This window comes from Strix uralensis, chromosome 7, assembly GCF_047716275.1.
Source record: "Strix uralensis isolate ZFMK-TIS-50842 chromosome 7, bStrUra1, whole genome shotgun sequence".
Classification (NCBI taxonomy): Eukaryota; Metazoa; Chordata; class Aves; order Strigiformes; family Strigidae; genus Strix; species Strix uralensis.
In genome coordinates, this window is record NC_133978.1 from 42,338,797 (window position 1) to 42,364,329 (window position 25,533).

General features: G+C 53.4%; 2 protein-coding genes across 4 annotated transcripts in view; one reads left to right on the forward strand and one right to left on the reverse strand.

Annotated features, from left to right (window-relative positions):
• Positions 1-97: 97 nt before the first annotated feature.
• Positions 98-17,493, forward strand: DPYSL4 (dihydropyrimidinase like 4). 2 transcript variants are annotated; one of them, XM_074875602.1, is made up of 14 exons: positions 98-354; positions 2,792-2,880; positions 3,571-3,755; positions 4,615-4,779; positions 6,577-6,638; positions 6,733-6,813; positions 8,332-8,400; positions 8,495-8,615; positions 9,321-9,477; positions 11,196-11,337; positions 12,395-12,565; positions 13,802-13,981; positions 15,501-15,672; positions 16,568-17,493. In XM_074875602.1, exons 1-14 carry the CDS (start codon positions 142-144, stop codon positions 16,657-16,659), a joined length of 1,899 nt encoding a protein of 632 aa, XP_074731703.1. In that variant the 5' UTR covers positions 98-141; the 3' UTR covers positions 16,660-17,493. The 2 variants fall into 2 exon arrangements, with proteins under 2 accessions (XP_074731703.1, XP_074731704.1); XM_074875603.1 differs by lacking the exon at positions 98-354 and adding an exon at positions 751-876.
• Positions 17,494-20,934: 3,441 nt separating this feature from the next.
• Positions 20,935-25,533, reverse strand: part of STK32C (serine/threonine kinase 32C) — an 87,548-nt gene continuing 82,949 nt past the window's right edge. For both annotated transcript variants that reach the window (XM_074875607.1, XM_074875604.1), the window contains 2 exons: positions 25,195-25,262; positions 20,935-24,785 (listed from right to left, as the gene is read on the reverse strand). In XM_074875607.1, the coding sequence (XP_074731708.1) occupies positions 24,647-24,785; positions 25,195-25,262 (207 nt within the window). In that variant the 3' untranslated portion in view covers positions 20,935-24,646. The remainder of the gene's footprint in view (positions 24,786-25,194; positions 25,263-25,533) is intronic.

Consider the following 25,533-nt stretch of genomic DNA (forward strand, 5'->3'; position numbering starts at 1 on the left):
GGTGGCGGCCGGGCGGGGCGGGTGGCGGTTGGTCCCTGCGCTGCTTTTAACGCGCGTTGCTGCGCTCCCCAGGGCGAGCCGGCCGTGGGAGGGCACCGGCACCGGGGCTTTGGGGGGGGGTCCCCGCGTCCCCCCGGGCCCATGGCGGGGCGGCGGGAGGCGGCGCTGCCCGCCTGCTTCGCGGGGCTGGGCGCGGGCAGTCCGCGGCCGCGGCAGAAGCGCGGGGGGATGTTCTGCAGCGTGGAAGATGCCTTCGACAACAAGACGCTGGACTTCGCCTCCCTCGGCGCCCCCGGCCCCGGAACCCCCGGCCCCGCCGCCCCCCCGGCAGAGCCGCCGGCCGGCTGCCCGCAGGTAAAGGGCCGGCCCGGGGGGGCGGAGCCCGGAGCCCCCCGAGGGCGAGCGGAGACCCGCGTCCCTTCGCCCCGGCTGAGACCCCGCCGGGAGGGCGGGCGGGGGCCGGGAACGGGCCGTCGGAGCGAGGGGGCGGCGGGGGAGCGGGCGGGAGGGCGAGCGAGCGAGCGCTCCTCCGGGGGACACAAGTCTCGCCGGCCCCCAGGCCCCCCCAGGACCACCAGGACCCTCGGCCCCAGCCCGCGGCGGCGGGACCGATCCGGGCGGCTCCGCTCCGCTCCGCTCCCCCCGGGGCGGCTTTGTCTGCAGCGCCGGGAGCGCGGCCCCGGGCGGGCGGGGGGCGCGCACGCACGACGTGCAGCCACAGCCACACACACACACACACACACACACACACACACACACACAGACACACACACACACACACACACACACACGGACACACACACACACACGGACACACGGGCGGAGCGCGACGGGAAAATGTCGCACCAGGGCAAGAAGAGCATCCCCCGCACCACGGTGAGGGGCTTCCCCTGGGTGCCGCGGGAGAAGGGACCCCCCCCCCGCCGGGGGGCTGCGGGATTCCCCGGGGCTGCGGGACCCCCCCGGATTTGTGGGACCCCCTCACTGTGGGCTGTGGGACCCCCCCGGGGGCTGCGGGATCTCCCGTGGGCTGTGGGACCCCCCCAGGGCTGCGGGACCCCCCCGACCCAGTGCCGGTCCGTCGGGGCCGGAGCTCGCCGGTCCCTCCCCGGTATCGGTGACTGGGCGGGTCGGTCCCCGCCGGGGGTTTGCTGGGGACACGCTGCCGGCGGGGATGGGGGTCCCGCAGCCCCCCCCCGCCCCGCCGGGGCGCAGCCGGGGTCCCGCCGTCCCGAACCGCCCGGCTGCGGCGGACAAAGGCGGGCGCGACCCTCACCGCGGCCGCGGGGCTGCCCCGCCGCCTCCCCAACTTTGCTTTGGGCGCTGGGGCGGAGAACGTGTTTCAGAAACGCTTTTTTTTTCGCGGAATGGGCTTGGCGGCGGGGGGGGAAAGCATCTGTCTGCCTTGTTCCTTCCCCGCTGCCCGGCATCTGCCCCCCCGGGCCGGGCGGGAGCGGGTCCCTTCTCCCGGCGCCGGGGCTTCTCCGCGGGAGGAGGGGAGAATCTCTCGAGGGCCACGCGCTTTTTTGTTTGCTGGGTTGGGTTCCGTCCCCCCGTCGTCCCCCCAGCCCCCCCCCCCCCCCCCCCCAGCGGTTTGCTGGCTCATGGCTGAGCTCCCCTGAAAAACATCCCGGTGGCGGCGTGAGCCGGTGACGAGCTGCGTTCCCGGGCTGCAGGGGGAGAGCTGGGGGGGGTGAGGATGAGGATGGGAACAGGGTGAGGAAGGGGTTCGGGATGGGGTTCGGATGGGGATGAGGATGGGGTGAGCATGAGGAAGGGGGTGGGGTGAGGATGAAGAAGGGGCTGGGGTGAGGAAGGTGATGGGCCCCAGAAGGGAAGGGGCCGTAGGACTCCCCCGTGGGGCACCCAACACAGAAGCTTCTTTTGATTGATTTTACGGGACAAGGGAAAACAATAAAGGTGCAATAAAAGCCTGGATAGTTTTAAAACCACAGTGCAATTCTTTAATTTTTTTTATATGCCAGTGGTGCTCTTTAAAACAAGAGCCCTGAATGTTTTCCAGGCTGTTCAGCATCAGCACACGTTGCTGTAAGTCATCTCCACGTGCTCCTGCATCCCTCGGTTGTTTTTGTGCTGAGGCCGTGCTCTTTGTCTTGCCCGTTTTAGCCTTGGTAATCATTTTTCTAGCAACACCGGAGAGCAGGAGAGGAAGGCTCTTAAATTAGGCTGCAGTCCCACTTTTACATAAATGCCACTGCTTTCTAATTTTTCTGGTTAAAGGTTCTGCAAATCTGACACCTGAACCAGTGTCGTGCTTTGAAGTGAGGAAAGTCCTTGACTGTAACAACGAACAAATGTCAATAAATTACCAGGTTAAGAAGCTGCACTTCAAAGTCTCTGTAACCGGAGCTGGTGGAGGCGGCAGGTACCTGCCTGAGCTGCAGGACGATTCCTTGCAGACCTAAAGCTGCCGAGAAGTTCCCTCAGTCTCTGAACATGCTCTGAAGGAGCCCTTGGGGGTGTCCGGGGGGGCGGGGGGCAGGTCGGCAGTGGCAAAGGCTCCCCTGGGCCGGCTGCCCCTGCTCTGGTACCCGGAGCCATCGGGCCCGGCTGTGCCGCCTCGACAGCCCGGGCTGGTGCTGCCCTTCACAGGGGACCTGCCTTCCTCTCACCTGACAATTTCATGTGGTTTCCTTGGCAAAATACCGTTGGGCTTTGGATAGTCACTAAACTTGTATGATTGAAGGGCAAAATATTGAGTCCTGGGCTTAATGAAAGCTCAGAATTAGTAAGGTAGTATCTAAAAAGTGTTGTTTTTTTTTTCTCTTAGAGTGACCGGCTATTAATCAAAGGAGGAAAAATTGTCAACGATGATCAGTCATTTTATGCAGACGTTTATGTGGAAGATGGTTTAATAAAGTAAGTTAAAAATTTATGTTTGATAATGTAATTTCCAAGCATGATACAGTGCCATGTAATTTGAACAAGGTTCCTTTCTGTCATTTTTCTCTTGGAACTGTGTTCCCTTTTTGAAAAACAAGCTCTTTTAGAATAGTGTCAGGAAGGAACTACATTAGTGCACTTTTGCGGCTGGACAGATGTGTAAAGTGCTGACAGCTCGTGCTCGTTATAAGCCGTGCAGGCGGCGAGAGAGGAGCCAGTTAAGCGCGGCAAAGGCGCGTGAGAGCCCGGCAGGACCTGAGGAGTGCCTCGGGGGATGGGGCCCAAGGCTGCTAACGGGTGTTGGGGGGTGGGATGGCGTGGGACGGGATGGGGTGGGATGGGACGGGGTGAGTGCTGCTGGGCCAGCGGGGTGTCAGACCCCGGCTCCACTCCTGCAGCCGACCGAGCCCGAGGCCTGGCCCCACGCAGCTCTGCTCCCCCTGGGAGCACCCCGCCCCCCCCACCGCGAGGAGGCCAGTCCGAGGTTCATGGTTGGACTGGATGATCTTCAAGGTCTTTTCCAACCTCGATGATTCTGTGATTCTGAGGCCTGGGCAGTGCCCGTGGCTACGTGCCCGTGAGCAGTATGCAGTTGTTTTTGCATCTTCACTGAAAGGTTGTTGCTAATTGACAGGATCGTTTAATACCATTTGCTATCATTTTCAGACAAATTGGAGAAAACCTGATTGTTCCTGGTGGTGTAAAGACCATCGATGCCTACAGCCAGCTGGTGGTGCCGGGGGGGATAGACGTCCACACCAGGCTGCGGGCGCCTGTCCTGGGGATGAGCTCTGCTGATGGCTTCTACCACGGCACCAGAGCAGCCCTGGCCGGAGGCACCACCATGATCAGTAAGATGGAGCAGCATTCAACAGGCCTCTGAGTAGAACCTTGTTTAGCAAAATACACTGGGCCCGGTATCATTGCAGAGATTAGTTATCCTCATAGCAGAGGAATGTTAATTCCTGCTGTAGAAATCAAAGCATTACAAAGCTAATCAAAATGCATTATCGACCTTTCAGAACCTCCTTGAGTTGCTACACACATATATTAAAATGATACAGTGGTGCCTGCTTCACCTCGTAAGAATAGACTAGAAGAACACTTTAAACACCTTTTAATATGTTTTTAATAGCTTGCAAGTGTGTTTTTCTAAGAATTTTTCAGCTCTGTGAGCATGGGTTCCGTTGGTGTGTTAATGTAAAATAATTTTGATTTCTGTTTTGTCCTTGTTCTGGTCCCAAGGCCCACTGCAGCTTGTGACTGAAGGACCAGGCTCAACAAGTCCTGGTGTAGCTCTGTACCGACCTCATAGCCGGTACTGCAGGGTGGGACAGAGACAAGAGAAGTGCAGTGGCTGGTGGGCTGTGGGTGACCACCCCTGGAAAATGCCCAGGGGAGCTGCACACAAGTGTGCAAGGACACGCTTTGCTCACCAGCCTCTCTCAGATGCTGTGCTAGGTGGGCTGTGGGAAAAAAAGACATAAAAATAGCCGTAACTTGGAGTTTGTTTGTTCCATTTGTTTCACTTTACCTGGGAAATTTATTACCCTTCATCTTCTATCAATTCTATAAAAAAGAATGAGTATTAAAACGTCTCCTTTTCACAGCAGTAAAGTCTTGCACAAGGGCACTGGTGGCTGCTGCAGCCCCAGGTGTTCCTGTAGCCCATTTGCCATCGCGTGCTGACGCTCTGCAGTGTCTCCCCAGTTGACCACGTCTGCCCGGACGCTGGGACCAGTCTCCTGGCTGCCTACGAGCAGTGGCGCGGGGCCGCCGACAGCCAGGCCTGCTGCGATTACTCGCTGCACATTGACATCCCTCGCTGGCACGAAAGCCTGAAGGAGGAGCTGGAAGCCCTGGTGAAGGACAAAGGTGAGGACAGAAAGAGCGGTATTCGGGCAAAAACCCCGCAAAAAACCACCCGCATCGTAATTATTGCAGCAGAGGCGCATAAGGAAGGCGCCGCGGGGTAGGCTCTGTAGTTAGTGCTGCTTGGCCGTACTCAGCCTAGGAGAAGGGTGTGGGCAGGGGTGTTCTCACCAGCTTCACACCGTAACGTCTCGTTCGTGGGCTCTTGCCTTTGGGCAGCGTAGAGTCATGAAAATCGATTTGGGAGGCTAAAGGGGCGGAATTGGGCGCCCTGATGCAGCTGCCTGATGTACAGAAGAGTAAGGACACGGACCTGCTCAAGCGGGGCCAGAGGAGGCCACGAAGATGCTCAGAGGGCTGGAGCACCCCCCTGTGAGGACAGGCTGAGAGAGCTGGGGGGGTTCAGCTGGAGAAGAGAAGGCTCCGGGGAGACCTTAGAGTGGCCTCCCAGGACTGAAAGGGGCTACAGGAAAGGGGGGAGGGACTCTTGATCAGGGGGGTAGGGATAGGGTGAGGGGTCATGGTTTTAAACTGAGAGAGGGGAGATTTAGATGAGATCTAAGGCAGAAATTCTTCCCTGTGAGGGTGGTGAGGCCCTGGCACAGGTTGCCCAGAGAAGCTGTGGCTGCCCCCTCCCTGGAAGGGTTCAAGGCCAGGTTGGACGGGGCTTTGGGCAACCTGGGCTAGTGGAAGGTGTCCCTGCCTGGGGCAGGGGGTGGGACTAGACTATTTTTAAGGCCCCTTCCAACCCAAACCATTCTGTGATTCTGTGATTTAAATAAAAACATTCAAGACAGGGTTTGTAGAATGAAACTAAGCTTTAGGCTTTCCACAGAGATTTCATTCATGCCTATAAATTCCTGCACATGCTGAAGCATCCGCTGGACACAGCTTACTGGAAAGCAGGTCATGCGGCAGGAATTCATGCATTTCATTAATAACTTATTTCCATGTTTGGAACTACATTTTGCTTTCAGATATGCTAATGCAGAGCTAAATGACTTCAGTGTAATTTGCAGTCTTGCAGGCAAAGGCTTAATTGGTCAATTAACATAGAAATTTGCAGTGAATTTCCTATTAAAATGCAGAGTGGCTGAAGTAATGTAGCTATTCCAAGCTTATACTGGTGTTTTTCGTATGTATGTTCCCATGAAATACAGTTTATTTGTAATTTGATCGTAGTTTGGGATTAGTTGTTGCCTCTATCCATATAAAATACAGTAGCAATTCTTCGGCTTTGATTCAGTGCTTCATGAATCATCTTTTCTGTTAGAAATACAGTGTGCACCGCTGTACACAAAGTACTGCCCATCTATTTCTCTGGCTAAATAGCCGTGCGCTAAATAACAGTGCTCTAATATTGGAGAGTCTCATCTTTTGCTGTAATTTAGTCTTAGCACCAGTATGCTAATTCAAAGACGGTTATCAGAATGAAGTTGGGGATAAACCATAAACTGAAACCACCCCTGGAGGGAAAACAGCTTGGGAGCAACACGTTTGTTTCCGTGCCTTCGGAAGAAGTCAGGGAGAGTTAGAGAGAAATCAGAAATGGACTGTGGGGGTTTCAGTGTTTGGTTCAGGTGTATTGTCTTCAATGACTCCTCTAAGCTTTGGAGTTCAGTTCTGGTGGGGGCAGTTCCCATTTCAGCCCTTAGCCTTGCTTTGCTTTCAGCCTAACCCTAACCCTAGCCTAACCCTAGCTAGCACAACCCCCGCCAGTTCAAGGGCCCCCTGCTCAGCCGGTGACGGGTCGCTGAGTTCTCAGCTGGGACAATGAACACACGTGTCTGTTTTCTCAAGGTGTGAACTCCTTCCTGGTCTTCATGGCTTACAAAGACAAACTTCAGTGCTCCGATGCCCAGGTAACACAGCCGGGGGCCGGTGAAAGTCATCACCCGCGCTCCGAGCGTGAGCTGCGGTTTATCTGATGTTGGGCCACCCGCTGTCTCTTGGCAGATGTATGAGATATTCTGCATTCTTCGAGACCTGGGGGCCATTGCCCAGGTGCATGCTGAAAACGGGGACATCATCGATGAGGTATGGGATTTATGTTCCTTTAAAGGAAGGGTTGACCGGGGTATGTGGATTTAAGGCAACATGCTGGCTTTCTCAGATGGGCCGTGGCGTCTGGTGGAGGGTGCAGCAGTGCCAGCACGCTTTTAGCCCTCAGTGGGCACTGCAAATTCAGTAGGGACCGGTCCAGCCGAGAGGAGGGGAGCGGTGGCACCCGAGGAACAGTGAGCCCCCTCGGTGCTTGCTGCCAGCGGGGCATCGCCCGCTCCCTCAGCTCTGAGATCCCCGGCGAGATCAGGGGATCAGACGGGGGGATCAGACCCGGCGCTCCTGCGTCCTGCCCCGCGCCGCTCCCACTGCCCGAGGCTCGGAGGGAACGGCCGGTGCTGCCAGCGTGGGCAGGCAGGAGGACGAGCAGGAGGATGGGGAGTCCTGCTAAAATCAGCAGCATCCCCCCAGTTCCTCACACGCTCTTGGGGGTTTTGTCACAGAAATCTTGACAAGGACTGTTCAGCTGACTGACTGCCTTAAGTGATACCATATCACATTGCCTATCTTCTTTAGAGTGCTTGAGAAAATCAAGGGGTTTGCATCATAATGTACATGACACTTGGCAATATGCTCAGGAGGTTCCTTGGTACTGCAGACTTTGCTCATGTACAATATTTTTCCTTTGTACCTTTAGAAAAGAAAATCCTAGATGCATACTGCAAAGTAGAATTAGACTTGCAGTTTCCTTTTAGCTAGTGGTCACACAAGTGTTCAGCCTGGTGTGGGAGGAGAGTTTAAAATAAAAGCAGGATCCCAATCCTCCAAATGGGCTTATTTGAGCAAACAGGATAGAGGCTAATTCCCACCTCCCCAGGATTTTATCTGAGAAACCTTTTCTTCAGCTGGCTGTGAAACATAATGTGATCCCCAGCAGTTCAGTATCTTCAGAAGTAATTCTTTAAGCTGCCAGAGGATATCTGCAATGGGAATACAGAGAAATAAACATCCTCTAAGAGCAGGATCCTTTAAAGCCTGCGAGATCTGGTCCGTAGAGTTGAATACTGTCCTTGCACCTAATGCCAGCTAAGTGGGAGCATTACATGATACAAAACACTGCAGAAAGGAAACAGGGTGAGGTGTGTGCTAGACATCTGCTTTCCAATACAGCGTGAGTAAGCTGGGGGCAACCCAGAGTTCATTCCAGCTTCTGTCACCCCAGGGCCCCAGCTGACCTTCGCATCGTATCCAGCACAGCCTTAGCGCCAGCAGCAAGGGGTGTAAAATCCCCCAGACCTGCAGCTGGGCTTGAAGCGGGGGAAGGTCTGAATTGCTGTTGGGATTCAGCAATTCCCAGGCCAGAAATGCTGCCACAGCATGAGGTGGGTCTCCTAGGAAGCAGCTGCAGCTGTTTGTGGCGTGTCACAGGTAGAAACAGGATCACCTGGTTGTATTCAGGAGCTTCCATCACCCTCCGGGTACTCTGGAAAGGTGTTTTGTGTCCCGCTTTGTGTCTATTCATATCACTGACAGCTCTCACTCCTCTTGGTGCAGGAGCAGAAGAGGCTGCTGGAGCTCGGGGTCACGGGGCCGGAAGGGCACGTCCTCAGCCGTCCCGAGGAGGTAACGGCCCCAGCCCTTCGGCACAACTGCCCCGGGGTTTCACTGTCCCGGCGGTGCCCTGAGACCTTTTCTGCCTGTGTTGTGGTGTCCGCAGGTGGAAGCGGAGGCCGTGTACCGCGCCATTACCATTGCAAAACAAGCCAACTGCCCCTTGTACATCACCAAGATCATGAGCAGAGGGGCAGCGGATATCTTAGCTCAAGCAAAGAGAAAAGGTAAAGTGTTGTTTCGTATTTGCACGCTAATGGAACCTATTTACATACGTCCAGGAATATCATTCTAGCTGCAAGGTTTAAGCACTCGTTATCACCCAAGGTCTCTCACATTTTAAGGGTGCTAAAACTTGGTGTTGGTTTTTCTTCACAGAGTGTGCCAGAGCTAATTGCTCTGAGCTGGAAAGATTTGAGGAGATGTGCTTGAAACTCTGACACCTGAATCTCAGTAGATGCAGCTTAAAAAAAGGAAATAATTCACTTGCAATCATTTGTCGTGAACTAAATGAAAAATGGATCTGGAGCAAGCTCCAAATTCAGAGTAGGGGTAGAGTGGGAAGAGCTGGAAGCAGTCCTGGGGGGAGCAGGGTGGAAGGCTGTGCCCAGGGACAGGCGGGGGTCTGTGGCCACCTCTGCCCCCAACGAGGAGACTGCCAGACTCTGATTTAGAGCAAGGCGTGATGGTTTGGAGATACGAATCTCTGGCCCAAGGAGAAAATAGATGGGTTCAAAACTTGTTTTGACAGCATTTCCCAGTCGTATGAGATAATCTGAGAGATTAACGTGAGTTTAAAAAGATGAAATACTGGGAACACTGATGATAAATGAAACTGTCGCGTATCGTTAGCCGTGGTTTTTGTCAGCAGTGGTGAAAAGAGGCCGCGGGACATGCAGCGCCTTTGCGCTCATTAACTGCTCGCTCCGCAGGCACGGTTGTGTACGGAGAGCCCATCACCGCCAGCCTGGGCGCCGACGGCTCACACTACTGGAGCAAAAACTGGGCCAAAGCTGCAGCTTTCGTCACGTCCCCCCCCATCAGCCCGGACCCCACCACGCCGGATCATCTCACCTCCCTCTTGTCCTGGTGAGTCCGCGGGTGCCTGGGCGCACCTGCCGTGTTGGCGTCCTGCCTGCGGTTCCTCGAGTGCCATTTACAGTGACGGCATCTCCTGCAGCGCCGGGGCTGGCGGGGGGGGTCGCAGCCCCTGGCTTGGCCCCCCGACGCCTTTCGCTGGTGGGTAACAGCCTCCCTGTTCCTGGGGCACCCCCTCTTCTCCCATAGCTGGGCGCTGCAGGGTGTGGCAGCACAGCACAGGCTAGCATGCACTTCAGCCTTCCCCTTGATGTAATCAGAGTAGGAAAAACAATCTATCAAATGTTGCACTTTTCCATATCAAAAGAATAAATTTTTGGGTGTTCTTTGATCAAGGAGCCAAGTGACTCCTTCAAAAAGAGTCTAAATTATGCTTTGATGAAGTCAGGTAATAGTTTCCAGATTTTCTGTGTAAAAATGAGGCTCACGCTGCCCAGTTCCTCCTCCAGAAGGGGCAGGGGGAAGGCGCAGCATCCCGCGGGATGGCCAGGGCACTCCCAGGACATCCCGGCCAGGAGGGACAGCGACTGCTGCTCTGCCTCGCTGCGTCCTGGGGAAAGCCTCCTTCAGCATTAAAGCAAAAAGAAGTTTATCAGAAGCGACATTGGGCATTTGCAAGATTTTAAAACATGTGAAGCGTAAGCTTTTGGGGCACGTCTCCGTGCGGGGTTGTTCCGATGTGTTGAGTTGTGCAGCAAAGCCCTGGGGTGTCCCTGGAGCCGTGCAGGGACCAGGACCCCTGTGCCCCAGCATCTCCTCGGGCCGCAGCCCCAGCCCGCGGTGTGGCACCACTCGGCACAGCTCTGCATCAGCCGCAGGGTGGTGTGCGGGGAGTTGGAAAAATCAGGTCAGGAATTTCTGAAATGGGGTAAGAGATGTGTATGGGTCCAGATAATTGTAAAAAAAAGGCATTCAATATATACTTCAAAGAAGAAATAAACATTCCTTAGGATTCCCTGAAATGTGATTTTTTTTTTTCCTAGAAGGATAAACAGTTGTTAACAGGAGTGTTTCATGTTAGTATATCTTACATAGTACATAAAGATATCTCAATACATTTAATATTCTCTTAAAAGAGGCAATAAAATACAGGCATAGCTCAGCCTCGCACAGCTTTGACACCAGCCTGGAGATGTGTGCTCAGTTCTCTTCGTGCCCTGCCTGCCAGCATGGATCCAGCTCCTTCACCTGTAGGATATGACAGTACAGAACATTTGGGTGTATCCAGGATCTTCTTTTATTTAACCTTGCTTTAGAAGAACCTTGCTTTAAAAGCAGCTTTGCTTGAAGAACCATTTCCTAAAATAATCTGAGGTTCGAAAGGATGGTACAGAGATTGAAATGTTGGCTGAAATAGTAATAATGGTCAGTTTAGGAGACAATATGACTAGTGCTTCTGAGGCCGCTGCTTGCATCTCTTAGATGATTCCAGTGCTCAATTCCTGTATAAATTAGTAGAGTGAGGTTCCTCTATGTACCTGTAAAATTGCCTTTTAGCTTGACTTCCATTGGCATTTGCGGACCGTAAGTCTCCTGCCTCTACGGTCTGTTGGTGACGCCGGGCCGCACCGGCCCCACGAGCACGGAGCCCACAGGCCCTTAGTGCCAGACGCAGTTTTCCTGGTGCGGGCGGCTTTGTCCCGGGCAGGAGAGGTGCCGCCCGCGCCCTCGGGTGCCTCCTCTGACCTCCTGCCCTGTGCTTTGCCTAGTGGGGACCTGCAGGTGGCTGGCAGCGCTCACTGCACCTTCACCACCGCACAGAAGGCTGTGGGGAAGGACAACTTCACCCTCATCCCTGAGGGGACCAACGGCGTCGAGGAGCGGATGGCCATCATTTGGGAGAAGTGTGTGGTAGGTGCTGAGATAACGCTGGTTCCCTGTGAAGCTTGGGGGTGCGAGCGCATGTGAGCAGTGCTGGGTGATGGCAGCGTCCTCGTTAATTCAAATGAGCCCGGAGGTGTGACACTGTCTAGAGTGCTGCTTGCTAATGAGAGAAAATGTGACACTCAAATGCCTTCAAAGCATCTTCAAAGGCTGCGGTACGGCCATCACCCGCCCCGCTCTCACTCGCAGGCACAGAGAAAGTCTCTCCAACATCTTTTCCTAAGGGGAAGACACGACGTTCCTGTTCCCTGGTGCTTGCAGGAGGCCTGGGGAGGTGGATGGGGCCAGGGCATCTCTCCCTCGGTGGCCGTGGCCATGGCCGTGCCTCCCAGCTGCCCGGTGGCCCCAGTCCCCTTGGCAGGGAGGGTTCCCCCGGCACTGCCGTGTCTGCAGGGCAGTGGGGCTCTGCTGCCCAGAGGGGTCGAGTCCCCTGTCCCTGCACCCTGGGAGCATCCCCAGAGGCTCTGGCCAGCAGCCCACGGAGCAGACGGTCTCTGTGGGGACCTCCGGGAGCTTGGGAACCGAGACACCCTGAAGCCTCCATCTTAGGTAGGCTTTGTGCAAAGATAAATAGAATTTATCTTAAGATAATAAACAAAGATGATAAATAGCACTATTGAGGTTCACTTTTACACTCTTTCTTCATTGAAATATCCTTAACCATCTTCAGTGCATGTGAGATGCTCGTACAGGGAGTTGGAGCCTACCAGTGAAGGTCTTGTTTTTCAGAGACCTCAGATTTCAGAGTCCAGGGAAAAGAAAACCCATCTATTGTATTATTTAGGCCCCAGGGACAAGGCTCAGCCCCCCCATGTCTCCCTTTTCCCCCATAATTGCAGCCCTGTTGTGGTGTGGATCCTCACGCCACATGTTACACGGTTGGATCCTGGGATTTTTTTTTTTCTCCTGGAGCCTCGTTCCTGGGGGGCAGAGCGCGGGTCTGGCCACAGGGACTGGGCTGCTGCCCGCTGCCGGGAGCAGGATGCGGCTCCCGTGATGGTCCTTCTCCCCTCCTCCTTCCCAGGTCTCCGGGAAGATGGACGAGAACGATTTCGTAGCGGTGACCAGTACCAACGCTGCCAAGATCTTCAACTGCTACCCCAGGAAGGGGCGTGTCGCCGTGGGCGCTGACGCGGATTTGGTGTTGTGGAACCCCAAGGCTACTAAAATCATCTCAGCAAAAACCCACAATCTGGTAAAATATTTTTTAAATTATTTTCCTGAGCTGGTTTTAGAGCCTGAAGAGAGCAGTAAAGCAATACATTTCTTCAGATCAGAAAGATCGGCTCATTCAGCAAGGGAGGAGCTGTCTGTGTGATGGAGTGATTAAGGACCTTGCATTTGCTTTTAAAAATACAAGCAAAGGAAAATATCCTTTGGTTACTGTCAAGGGCAGGGCTGTAACTGAGTTGGGGTGACTACTCTGAGACAGTCTGCATCCAGAACAGAAAGTTTAAGATCAATGTATTTGCTGTGGACTAGAAAAATGTAAGTGCTGAACTTACTTTAAATATTAAACTATTAATGCAGGTTGGTGTGTCAGCATCCTCCCTGAAGCACCAGGCTGACTCCTGCACGGGCTGCACGGGCCTGTCCATGGGGGTCACTCACACGGGAGAGATTTGGGTGCATCTTGATGGCATTTTTAACCGTGGTTTTCCATGGTTTTTGCTGTCCCCAAACTAATTTCCAACGTGAGCCTCAGGCAGAAAGCTGCAGTTGAAAGGAGGGGAGGGTGAGGTGTTGTGAGGAATGTTGGTGCAGAGCTGACTGAAGTTAATGTAGAGACATTTTGACCCATGTGTTTTTTTCACCAAAACGTTTTTTACTGAATTATCACTATGATTGAAATATTCAGGTCTTTTCTTTAAAAACTGGAAACAGATTTTCTTTTGGTCCAGAAAATTCACTTCTGCTTTTTTATAATGCTGCATTTTTTCACTGTAAACTTTGTTTTTTGGGTAGTTTGTTAGTGGTAGTAGTGGGAGCATTTGAAGAAAGTGGCACAATTTTGCATTTCCCACAAAACAGACCTGACGTTCCGTACCTATTTTGGTAGAAGACTTGCAGTGACTTGGAAGAAATGACAAGCGCTTCTGTCCGGAATGGAGAACTTAAGCTGGGCTCTTCTGGGGCTTAGAGAGAATTAATTGTTCGTGTATAGCAAAAGTCTAGTTTGCTCCAGGAGTGCTGCAGGTTTTCCGAGCAAGTACTGAGAGTTTTGAGGATTTAGTTTCTCCATTCCAGTTTGCTTTAGTTCATCCAATTAGAAAAACCTTATTATTTGAAATATGAAGGGTTAGTTAAGTACAACTGATTGTGCACAAGGAACAAATGTAGAAAAGGGGGTGTGGGGGGGTATAGTTGGCTAGACTGTCACCTTCTCTTTTAAATCTTAACTGTGTTGAATATCTTGGTTTGTTGTTTCCAGAACGTGGAGTACAACATATTTGAAGGCACAGAGTGCCACGGGGTTCCTACTGTGGTCATAAGTCAGGGAAAAGTTGTTGTCGAAGATGGAAACCTGTGTGTCACCCAGGGGTCAGGCCGCTTCATTCCAAGGAAGACCTTCCCTGATTTTGTTTATAAAAGGATAAAGGCAAGAAACAGGGTAAGGAGAATTTTATTTGCCATAATCCCCTATTTTCATTGCAATCTCTCTGCATTATTTTATTGCAGTCACTGTTGTGGCAAGCCTGCTGATGGAATAGGCAGCAGAAACAAGAATATTATTAATGTTATTTCTTACTGGGCCTTGGAAATTTGTGATGTTGTCGTGGAACTGCTTTGGTGTGACGCTTGGCACATTAATCAACAATGCCTATTTTAGTATTATAGCTAATAATGCTAGCGTTATTAGTATTATTTGCCTATTATAAAGTTACAAAGCAAAAATACGACTTCTAGCAGATCTGGCTTTGGTTTGTATTGAGGGAGAAGGGAGGAATTCCTCTCCTACCTGCATTAGACGAGTTTATGTCACTGTATTACCAGCGTGTGCTCTGTGTCTGTCAAAGGGCAATGGCTGTAGTCGTTGGTACTTACTGGAAATACAATGAGATAAATCCTTCAATGTGTCAGCACAGCTCTGTGAGGAGACAGGAAGACACGTAAATACATAAAAAGCTTCTTAACAGCTCTGCCCTTCTCCTTCCCCTTTCCCATGTGTTATTTTAGACAGTTTCATTATCCATTGTAGATGAAGGTAGAGCAGAAATCATTAACCCCGAACTACCTGCAGAGGCACCAGCGGTGCTGGCAGCTGCGGCAGGAACCCCCAGCCCCTGGAGTGCCTCTTGTGCCTGGGGGTGCCTCCTTGGGTGCTTCTGGGTGCTTCCTCGAGTGCCTTCAGAGTCAGGGCAGGATGGGGATGGGCCCTAGCAGGTCAGGCTGCGTCTCTGTCTGCCGTGGAAGCAGACACCCCGTGCCATATTTTTTATCATAAAGGCTGGAGTTTGGTAAATGCAAACCTTGACGAACAGCGAGCTGAAGTCGCTGCCCTGGTGGGGTGGTGACGGGCCCCAGCCCGGACAGTGAGGGGTTTGTTTGCGCCGTTAGTGCGTTCGGTGCTTTGCAAACAACCCACAGCCTGCCTATGCCAGCTCGCCATCCTTGGTTTAACCGGAGCTTTCAACAAAAGCTACGGTCAAAAAGAGCGCTGGAAAACATCGAGTAGGGTATTTTCTTCACCAGATATGCAGCACGATGAAGACAAAGGTCATGTAAGAGAGAAATTTCTACAGAAAATGCTGTATGTGTCTTGATAACCTACCAGTGCATGCCTTTTTAATTTGAAACCCAGCACTTTTCATCTTCAAAACACGTCCCTTCTGACCCTGTGGTTGTCAAAGGGCTGTCACTGCCTTGCCTGGGAGGAGAAACAGCCTTAAGCAGAGCTGTGATGAAACACTGGTAACGACGTCGTTAGGGCTTTGGCTGCCCTGGCAGCACGGGGCTGAGCTCATCCTGCCCATGACGGTCACACCGGGTGACACCGCGCCTGTGGGACGCGGCCCTCAGGGGAGCAGGGCCCCTCACATGAAGGACAAGTCATCATCCAGATGTTAGGCTGGTTCTTGCTTGCCTTAGCTTAAAGATGCACCTTACACCTCTGCTTCCCCCCCTCGCAGCTGGCCGAAGTCCACGGCGTCCCCCGCGGGCTCTACGACGGACCCGTCCACGATGTCCTCGCCAGCGCCAAAGCCGTGGCCCCCGCCCCGGCATCCCGGATCGCACCTTGCGCAGGCAAAGCCCAGGCTCCCCCCGTCCGCAACCTCCACCAGTCGGGCTTCAGCTTGTCTGGTAGGGCAGGGGGGTCCCCTGAAAGGCAGGAGGGTGTGGGCAGCAGGGGGGGCTGCTTTGTGTCACGAGCTTGTGTGAGCGGCAGGGCAAAGCCGGGGAATAGAAACGTGGTTTTTGCTCAGTAAAACACAATTCTTACTGTTGCAGCAGCTGCACAGAGAATGTTTTTTCTGTGTCAATGCACTGATGAACATACATCCCAAAGCCTGGTGGGGGTGTGAGTACAGGCTCCACGGAGGGTGGAGGCTGCAATGATGGGGAGGAGGAGGATGAGGCTGAAGGTGAGGGTGTCACCATGACCCTGCCCGGGTCAACGGGGACGCTGTGGTGGCTGTTGGGGGGTCAGGACTTCAGCCCCAGCTGCGTCCCCTGTGAGTTGGGGGTTGGAAGTGGTTGGGTTTGTAGAGATTAGACAAATAACACTGTTTTCAGGAACCAAAAAGATAATTTCTTCAGTCTTTCCATGTAAGCAGGCAGCGATTCAGCATTGCTTGGCTCAGCATCCTGCAGAAACCCGCCCGGCAGCTTTAGGGACCTTGGAAAGCCAGTGCTCTGCTGTAAAATGACTTTTGTCATTTTGTTTCCTTAGCTGGCTGAGATCAGCTGGATCACATATTGTTTAATAAATGTACAAGGTCCCAGATTTTATTATGTGGAAACTTTATTTACAGAAAAGCCACTTACAATGTTTTCCAGAAAGAAGTAATAAAAAATAAAGATGCTCAGGCAAATGAAGCTGTGCCAAACCGCACTACGCTAACACACTGTCCGTGCTGGTGTGTGGTGAAAGCACTAGCAGGTCCCACCAAGGGACGGTGGCATGATGAGGGCACTGACAGCAGCAGGGCCCCCACCCGGTGCCACCAGCACACCCCATGCCTGTCCTCTCCCGCAGGCTCACAGGCAGACGACCACATCGCCAGACGCACGGCTCAGAAGATCATGGCCCCGCCAGGCGGGCGTTCCAACATCACCTCGCTGTCCTGACGGGGCAGCCCGGGGGCTGCGCTCCCCCTCCCCGGCCCCGCCGCAGCCAGCGCCGCCCGCGAAGGGGATGCCAGGTCACCCTCGAGCTCAGGATGAAGAGCGAGTGTTCGTCAGCTGCCCAGCCCCTTCTTCTCGTAGATAGAAAATAGAGGAACCCCCCTCTGCGAGGTAGCGCTCCCCTCCTGATTCTCCCAGTCTGTATTTCCTCAGTAGCTACTCGGAAAGCCCTTTCCTTGTGCATGCGGGCGCCTGGGTCTGCACCGGGCTGCGACACCCTCCTCCCGGCAGCATCGCCCGCCCTTCCTAGTCTGAGGCCTTTTAACCCATAAACACTTCCGAATCTGTACAGTTTAACGTGGGGAGTGGCATCTTGTCCATTGGCAGGTCTCGGCTCATGGCGCAGGCCTGGCCGTGCTCCAGGCGTGACCGTCACCATCCCTGTGCCCGGTGCCGCGGCTGTGGGGGACGGCAGCGTGTCCGTCTGTCCCGGCCGGGGTTGGTATCCCGGGGCAGGGCCGCTCCCAGGACCCAGCACCGCGGCAGACGTGCCAGTGGGCTGTAGTCCTTCTGTTAGCCCTGTTTTTTAAAGATTATTTATACAGTTTTTCAAGAACCGAGTGTAAGTCTTAGAACCAATAACGAGGCTCATTTGAAGGCCAATTGCATATGACAAATTCTTTTATAAGGTTATTATGGCCCGTTTATTATATTTAAAGGTATGTACAGCAAAGGTGAACCTCTGTGCCACAAAGCTATGCATGTACCTCTAACAGAACAGCTCGCCATTCATTTTCTGTTCCTTGCTCTGAATAAAGTTTGTTGGAAATCATAAAACAGTAGAAGCGCTTGATCAGTCTGAGTCAACTTCCGTGTTTTCTTCCTTTGGGTTTTCATGCACGAGGGTTTGTACAATCAATTCATGACCTGTGACTGTACTGCCCTTTGTCAGTGCAGAGAGGGTCACCGTTAGCTCTGCAGGGACACCGCAGCATCCCCGCCCCTGCCCAGGCCCTGCCAGGGCTGCTCCATCACCTCTGGCATCCCACAGCCCACCCAAAGCCTTTGGTTTGCGAAGCCACAACACCACGGGGGTGGTTGGCTCCTTCCCACTGAGTCCACACCACTCCCCATGCCTGGAGGAGACGCTGCAGCGTATCTGCGAGGTGCAGCTTTTCCTCATGCTCTCGTTTCCAGCCCTGTCTGAAAGCGGGGAACAAGAAAGGGAACAAAAGAGGTGTGGAACCACAAGCACACAGCTGCTCCACAGGGGGAAGCTGAAATCACCATTCAGCAGCTCTGGACGCCCTTAAATATGAATGATTACCTGAATTCACAAATTTAAACCAGGAAGGGATTTTTTTTTTTTTTTGGTGGAGTTTTTTCGATTATCTGACCTGTCCTACATCTCACAGCTTAATGCAATGACCTGTAATAGTTTCTACATCAAACATATGGGAATGCATTTGTTCATTTAGTTTGTATTTAATTTTAAACAAGTTACTTAATTGCATTTGTTGGTTTTCTGGGTTTTGCTGCAATTGCACCACAACTATTGAACATGCATTTACTTTCTCTCTAAATAAGAGTTTTAAAGTGATGGAAATGGAAGGAGCACGAGGAATGGGAAAGATAAAAGTTCCAGTCTGCTGGCAGTGACATCCCAGCCGCCCAGACATCCACGGGGCGACAGGGATAGCCCCAGCACCCCCGGCTTGGTAGCACTTCGCAAGGGAAGTCCTGTGAGCTCTCTGCTGGCAATATCCCTCTTCCAGCAGTCGGGCTCGTTAACGAAAGGGGCGGTGGGGACCCCAGCAGGAGCCAGGGGCGCTGTCCCCTTGCCCAGCATCACCCTGCAGAAGCGGTTTTGGCCCCTCCAGCCACCTCGCCAGCCGAGGGCTCAAACCCCGCTGCCCTTTCCCCGTGAAGGGAGGCTTTCCCTGGATTTCCTCCATCAGGGAGTTGTCAATGCCGGCCCGCGCTGCTGCATCATCTCCTCAGCCTCCAGAACGGGGCCTGGAGTGTTTCTGCAGCTCTCCCCGTGCCAGGAGATGCCAAGGAGGGTCCCGGCAGAGCCAGGCGCTTGCTAACACAGCCAGAGCCTCCTCGAAACGAAACTACCCGAGGCACAAACACCATCTCTGCTTGGCCCTAATTTCTTTGGACAGCTTTCCTGCAGGCTCTGGGTCAGGCACACACAGGTCAAGGGGACCGGCGAGACGCGTCGTGCCCGTGCCCGAGGGCCCATGCCTGGCTCGGCGGCTGCTGCTGGCTTGGGGGTTGGAGGAGCCCTGAGTCCTGTGACGGGAGCAGGGATGAGCCTCTCGTTTCCCAGTGGAACAGCAGCACTAGTTAAAAAACCAGTAAAATCCAAAGACAACAACCACTCAGTCCAAACCAAGACAGACTATGCAATGCAGCATATTGGTCCTAAACACATCATGCACTTCTACAGGCAGCAGCAAATCGCACAGTGCTGAAATGGGGTGAGGGCACCCGCAGCCAAGCAGCCCCAGGGTTGCGGGACACGGTGACACGGTGGCCCTGGCGCCGGTGCCTCACCGGAGGGAAGCAGGGGCAGAGGGATGCCACAGGGCACACACTTGCTGTGTGAAACTCTCCCTGCACTTCCCTAAGGGTGCAAACCAGCTGGCAGACAGACACAAGATCATCACTCTGTTTCCACGCTCTTTGCTGCTTTTTTGCCAGCTTGTGGCAAACCTGGCTTTGTCCTACTCCGCTGGGTAACCAGTCTCCTCCCAGCCCACCCCACGCTGGCAGCCGCAGCCAGCACCCGCTTTCCCTTCAGGTCCCACCAGCAGAAACAGTGGCATGAAAAATCTCAGCAGGTCAGAAAGGCAAAGCCAGGGGGTGACCCAGGGAGGGACATTCCCTGCTTGTCCCATCCTGAGGGTGAGCCCCAAAAAGGCAAAGCTGTAATGGGCAGAGGACTGGCAGCTACAGAGCTGCCTGTGTTTGGGGTGGTTTAAGTCTCTCAGCTTTTTCACCTGCTGTAATTTAGGGGCGGGGGGGGGGGGGGGGAACTGTCCTCCCCATTCCCTTCACCTCCTCCCCACTGTACAAGGGGTGAGCAGCCTGCTTTGCCAGGTGCCCCGCGCGCCATTGGCCCTTTGGGGACCCCCGGGGGAGGCTGTGGGGGGGTCACACCAGAGGGGTCAAATCAGCCCTGCCGACGCCGGGGCACAGGGCTGCCAACTGCCGGTGAAGGGCTCTGCAGACAAAGCCATGTCAAGGCTTTATCTCCTTGCTTTGCCACTTGGTTTGAAGTCAGGACGAGCCTTTGTAGATGCTTTCTACAGCAAGACGAAGCAAGCCAACACACTGCACCAACAACCACAATAAATAATTCCAACTACTGATGAGGGATGAAAAGGAAAAAACGGAGACCTCCCGAAGTTCCCTGGGGTCGTTTTTATCGAGTTTAAGATACAAAATCCAGGGTTGCGCAGGGAAATACCAAAACGCAGTGAAGCAGGGCTGTCGGTGCCTTGACCGTGCCCTGGTCCCTGTGCAGGTGCAACCCGGCACACCCCTCCCCGCTCCCCCAGCCCATGCCCAGGCACCAGCCCATTACGTTACCCGGGGCCGTGCAGGTGCCCCCGGGCTGGGCCCGGCGTGGGCAGAGGTGACCCAGGCTGGTGGCTGTGCCCAGGGCACTCCTCACCCTCACTGAGCTCCCGAAGCCCCCGTGGAAAGGGCCCTCAGCCCCACCACCGTCAAGATAAACTCTGCCTGGGGAATTCTAAATCCCGCTGTCTGACACCAGAAAGTGGGAGGCTGTAAAATGCCCGGATTCAGCTGGTTTCTTTTTAGCACCCATTTTGCAGTGGCTCAGGAGCCTCACAGCCACGTTCTTGCAGCTCCTGTCCCACCCCAGCTCTACACTAGTGGGAGCATCCCACCACCCCAGGGGCTCGCTGAGCTTTCAGCGTTTTGCTGCGTTGGTGGTTGGTGCCTTCATGGCCTTGTAACCACCCGCTGCGCCCCCCCTGGCACCACGTGCAGCCCACGGGAAATCCACGGCCTGTTGAGCCACCCGGCCACCGCTGGCCCAGGAGCTGCCGTTGGTAGCCAGCAGCACAGGCCAGCAGGCTGGCCACACAGCCCGGCCGTTACCCCTACTGGTGTAACCCGAGTGCTGAATGGCTCCAGTCCACGACGTGTAAACAAGAAACGTTAATTGTAACATCTGCTTTTCATGAGATTCCATGTTTTGTCTACAGAGCACTAACCTGGAAATGACAGCAAATACGTGGCCATGTTAAAAATACATTTATTACTCCACATACGCAATGGCTTCTCGCAGTATCTGCAAAAACACAAACTTGTCATAACTTAAATATTCTGTGACATGGTAAAATTTTCATGCAATAAAATTACAGAAATGTATTAACATAAAATACAAAGATATCCTTTACATCTATTTCCACTGAAATAATTTTTAAAAATACCCTACCAAGGCATGAGGATTTCAGCACTGTCCAATGTCAAGTTCATGTTATTGGCCTTTTTGCTATTATTTTATAACTCTTATTCTCTTTTTGGCAAGGTACAGAGAAATAAAGAATTGGCAACAGAAGAAACATCAGGACCCGATCTGTCATTTGTTTTCTACGCAAAATTCTCAGTGAAGTCTGTGGAATTCAATGGAAACACTTAAAAATATGCAACTTTGCAAAACTTCATAATACAACAGAGATAAGAAAACAACCTTATGGCAAGGAATTGAGGGAGAATAAGTTACAGGCGATGTAGACCTCTCACAGCGAATGATGGCACACCCCGTATAAATCTGTCATACAAAAAATACATATATTTAAATAGTTATATACAGAAAATTATTGTATTCTGGTCATAGTGGAGATGTAAACCAGAGCTGCTATGGGGGTCTTTCAGGCTCTGCACAACGGGGTTTGGTACCAGGAGGATTCCACAACTTCACCGCGAGTTTTGCTCACATCTGGGGCCACGTCAGCTCTAATGTGACACAGAGACAGGAGAGGAGTGGCCTGGAGAACGTCCAAGCCCAGCGTTTCCCCCAGGAACCAGCCCCCCACGGGGCCGCCCGTCCTGGGCTCGGCCAGCGCAGGCTCCCAACAGGGACACGGCGACGGGGACGCGGCACAGGAGGTGCCTGGAGAGCAGCAGCCCAGCGAGGACGGAAGGGCCCAGCGTGCTGAAACCCACCATGGAGATCCTGACAAGGAAGCACACACTAGCTCGTTCCTATCGTTCTTCCGTTTTCCAGTTACACTTTTTGTGTAATTTCTCCTCCAGGGACTAGGCACAACCAGGCCGCAGTAAAGCCTGGCCCCCAGTGGGCACTACCGAGGTTATGCCCATGCATTACTTAAGATCAAACATGAGTATTTCCGCTCCAGTGGGCTCACGGTGTCTCTCCGGCTCAGCACAATGAACCCAGAGGCCCGTGTCCCACCTCAGTGACTGAGGTTTAGAGACAGCCTGAGGCAGAGAGCAGAGCTTTCCCTGGCTGGACTTCAGTGGTGGGAGCCAGAACCCGCCCCCCATCATTGCCCCTGGGAAGCAGCAATGAGCCAGCGTCTCCCCAGCAGCTTTCCCGGGTTCTGCCGAGTGCTGCTGAGGATATTTTGCACAATCTACCCAGGAAGGGCAGTGCTGAAAAGGGAACACGAATGACCAACATGGGGAGGGTTTGCGGGGAGAAACATCCATTTCGGAAGTGAGCCAGCTCCTCCCTCTGCACACCAACCTCGAACTCAAGGGCTGTTTCTCACTTGTCCTAAAGAAAGCGATGAAAACACTGGACTAGACAGGGCCTACCAAGCTGCTAACATCCCTCCTGGCCCGAGAGCTTCTGGCTGAACAGGATCTACCCATGTCTCTCATACAGGGGAGGGTTTGGTCCTTGTCATTCCGACAGTCTAAACTTTTGTCATTATTTACAGTAAGATGACAATAGTGCAATGGAGTTTACTGAAAAATCCTATCCACACCGGTGGTGTAAATCATCTGTAATTTGTAATTCCTGAATCAGTACATGTTCTGAACCCTCGTTCTGCGTCTCCTGCCCCGCCTGGGTCCTGGCGGGCTGAGCGGTGGGTTTGGGCCCTGCGTGGCAGCAGCCTTTTCACCCTGCTCTGATCCCAACCAAATCAGAGCCGGTCTCCATGTGGTTTGGTGACGAGATTGAAGTGTTACCAGAGTGTCCTGGCCATGACTCAGGGGCTGGGGTGGGGGGACGGGGGACATGAGGGGTGTGCAGAGAGCAGCGGGGCTCAGACCAGGCTGCAGCCCCCCTCCAGCCCGTCATTAGCGCAGCTCCTAACGAGGCGCGGAGCAGGCCTGCGTGAGGCCCCGTGGTCAAGGCCGGGGCCCCGCGGTGCCACCCTGGCCCCTCGCTGGGCTCCGCCATGGGACTGGGCACTCACCACCCTGCGAGAGCGGCCGCGGCCGACGGCGTTTGCCCGGCTCTGTCCTGAAAATGGCTACGCAAATGGGCACCAGAGCTCGGCTTCCCACCCCGCACAAGCTGTGCCTGTGTGCCTCAATGCTGCTTTTAAAGACTTCTGTGAAAATTCGGTCCTGCACGATTTCAGCCACATAATAATCTCCACATAAAACTGTGGAAAATAAATGCATCGTGTCATTTTTAAACTAAAACTGGTTTGTAGCAGTTACGCCTTTCTGTTTTATTCATGGAAACGAAAAACGCAACAAAATTTGTCCTGAAAAGAGTCTGCATCTGTTAAAAACATTTTCTATCCATTTCTGCGTTATGAATACACAGTAAGGATGCAAACACTGCAGCCTCCTCATGTCTGGCAGCAAACAGATCTTGGTAGTTTGAAAGTGAATGCACTCCTAACGAAATCCCTGTGCATCACAACGGCCGGACATTGCAGCAGAACCCATGGCTCATTTTCAGCAACAGTAACCAAAAGCCACTCTACAGCAGATTAAGCAACTAATATAGTGAAGGCTTCTGAAACAAGAAAGGCAATATCCACAGCCGGAGCAAGTTCAGGAGATCTCCCGTCTTATTAAGAAGTTAAAACAGGTATTGGTAAATTATATACAGTACTTTTACTTTACACTGAAAATTAAAGTAAATCAAAGGGTGAAATAAGATGTTCCCGTCTTCCGTGACCACGCAGCATTGCCAGGCCACCCACTTGGCCTCCAATAAACCTGCACCTGGGACAGACAGCGTCCTCCAAACCCAGACAAACGGAGCCAAACCCTCCGGTCTGTTCGCATAGCTCCTCGCCACTCGCAGCAGCTACGTGAAGAAAGCAAATATTTTAAACGCATTCTGCATCTCAATTATATGTTTAATCATTACCCAGACCCTGAAGGATTCATGGAGTGCACAAAAAACATTTATTTGCCCCTAGTCGGGAAAGAAACTGACAGGTGACGAGAGGACAAGGACGTGCCCGGGATGTCCTTCTGCTGCAGGGCCCGAACAGCTCAAGGCTCCCAGGAGGCTGGTGCTGCCCGCCACAGCCTGGAAAGGCTCCGATTTACACAGGGGTTGCCTGTCCCAGCGGCAGCCTTCACGAACAGGGACTGCCCAAGAAAAATGAAACCACCTATTCGGCCTTCCTCCCTCGCCACACCTGCCTGGTGTCATCCCCTGCAGCGCCCAAGGACGTTAACTTCTTTTCTTGTCATCTTACTGTATTAAAAACACGTGCAGATCAGCAACCTGACATTAAAAAAGAACAAGTAAAGAAGTTGATCTGCCTCCTCCGACAAGTTGCATAGCAAGTACCTTTACCAGGCCAGGCAGTCAGCATGCCGCGCTGGCGAGCCGGTCAATCCAGGAGCGCAGTTCTGTAAGAACTATCCCTTTTGCTACAGCTTTGCAAGCCCAGTGGTCGGTGCTCCCCGGCGGCGTCGGAAGACAGCCTGCGGTGCTCAGCACAACCTGAGGACGGGTTAGCGGCTCGGCGCGGGCCGGCGACCCTCGCCCGGCGGCTGCAGCCTAGCTGCTGCCTGCGGAGGAGCAGACGGAGCTGCACATGTTCAAGTTGGAGGTCTCGGACTCGGCCTCCGTCTCGGCTTCATCGGTGGTCTCAGGGGGGGACACAGACTCGCTTGTCTGCTCTTGGCTCTTCTTTAGCCTGTGCGGAGCAGAGGAACCAGGCGTTATGGCCACCCCCAGAGCAAACGCCCCGCAGAGGAAGCACCTCCCTTGCCTTCATTTTCCAAAGCCTCACCCTCTAACAGCAGGACGGGTGGGAAGATGCAATGGGGGAACTGAGCAGTGTCACATACACATGCTAAACCCAGAAGCCCTTCTGCAGCATGATTTATTTAATGGCAGGGATCAATAAGCTCTGATCTCATCTCCCTTTTTGGTCAGAACCGTTTTTCATACAGAGGCAGCACCTGAGCTCCTCTGCTGACGTCAGTCACCCAGGGCTAAGGCGGCAGCGAGACGCTCCCAGCCATCATGCACTGGCACTCTGATTCCAAAGGGAAGCTGGGAAAAAGAGTATTTTTTCCTCAAAAAATATACCCCACACTCACTTCTCTCTGTTAAAAATGACAAAGTCTTGCTGGATAGCTTCAAGGCATTCTTGGAGATAGTCATTTTCCTGTTGAAGGAAAACAGCACATGCATAAGCAGTCCCACCTGCATCTCATCACTGCCACCCTCGTGGCTTTCACCAGGGGCCTGGTTCACCTGCAGCAAGCACGCTTTTCCACACAGCACAGCCAGCACGCCGTTCTCCAGACAAACACAGCGCGTTTATCTGTGTATCCTGCTTTTGGGAGTGCTGTCTGCCCACAGGCAGGGCAGTCAGCGCGGGGGAGAGCGCAGCGCAAAGCCTGCGTGTGTGAGCCCCTGCAAGAGCAAGGCACAAA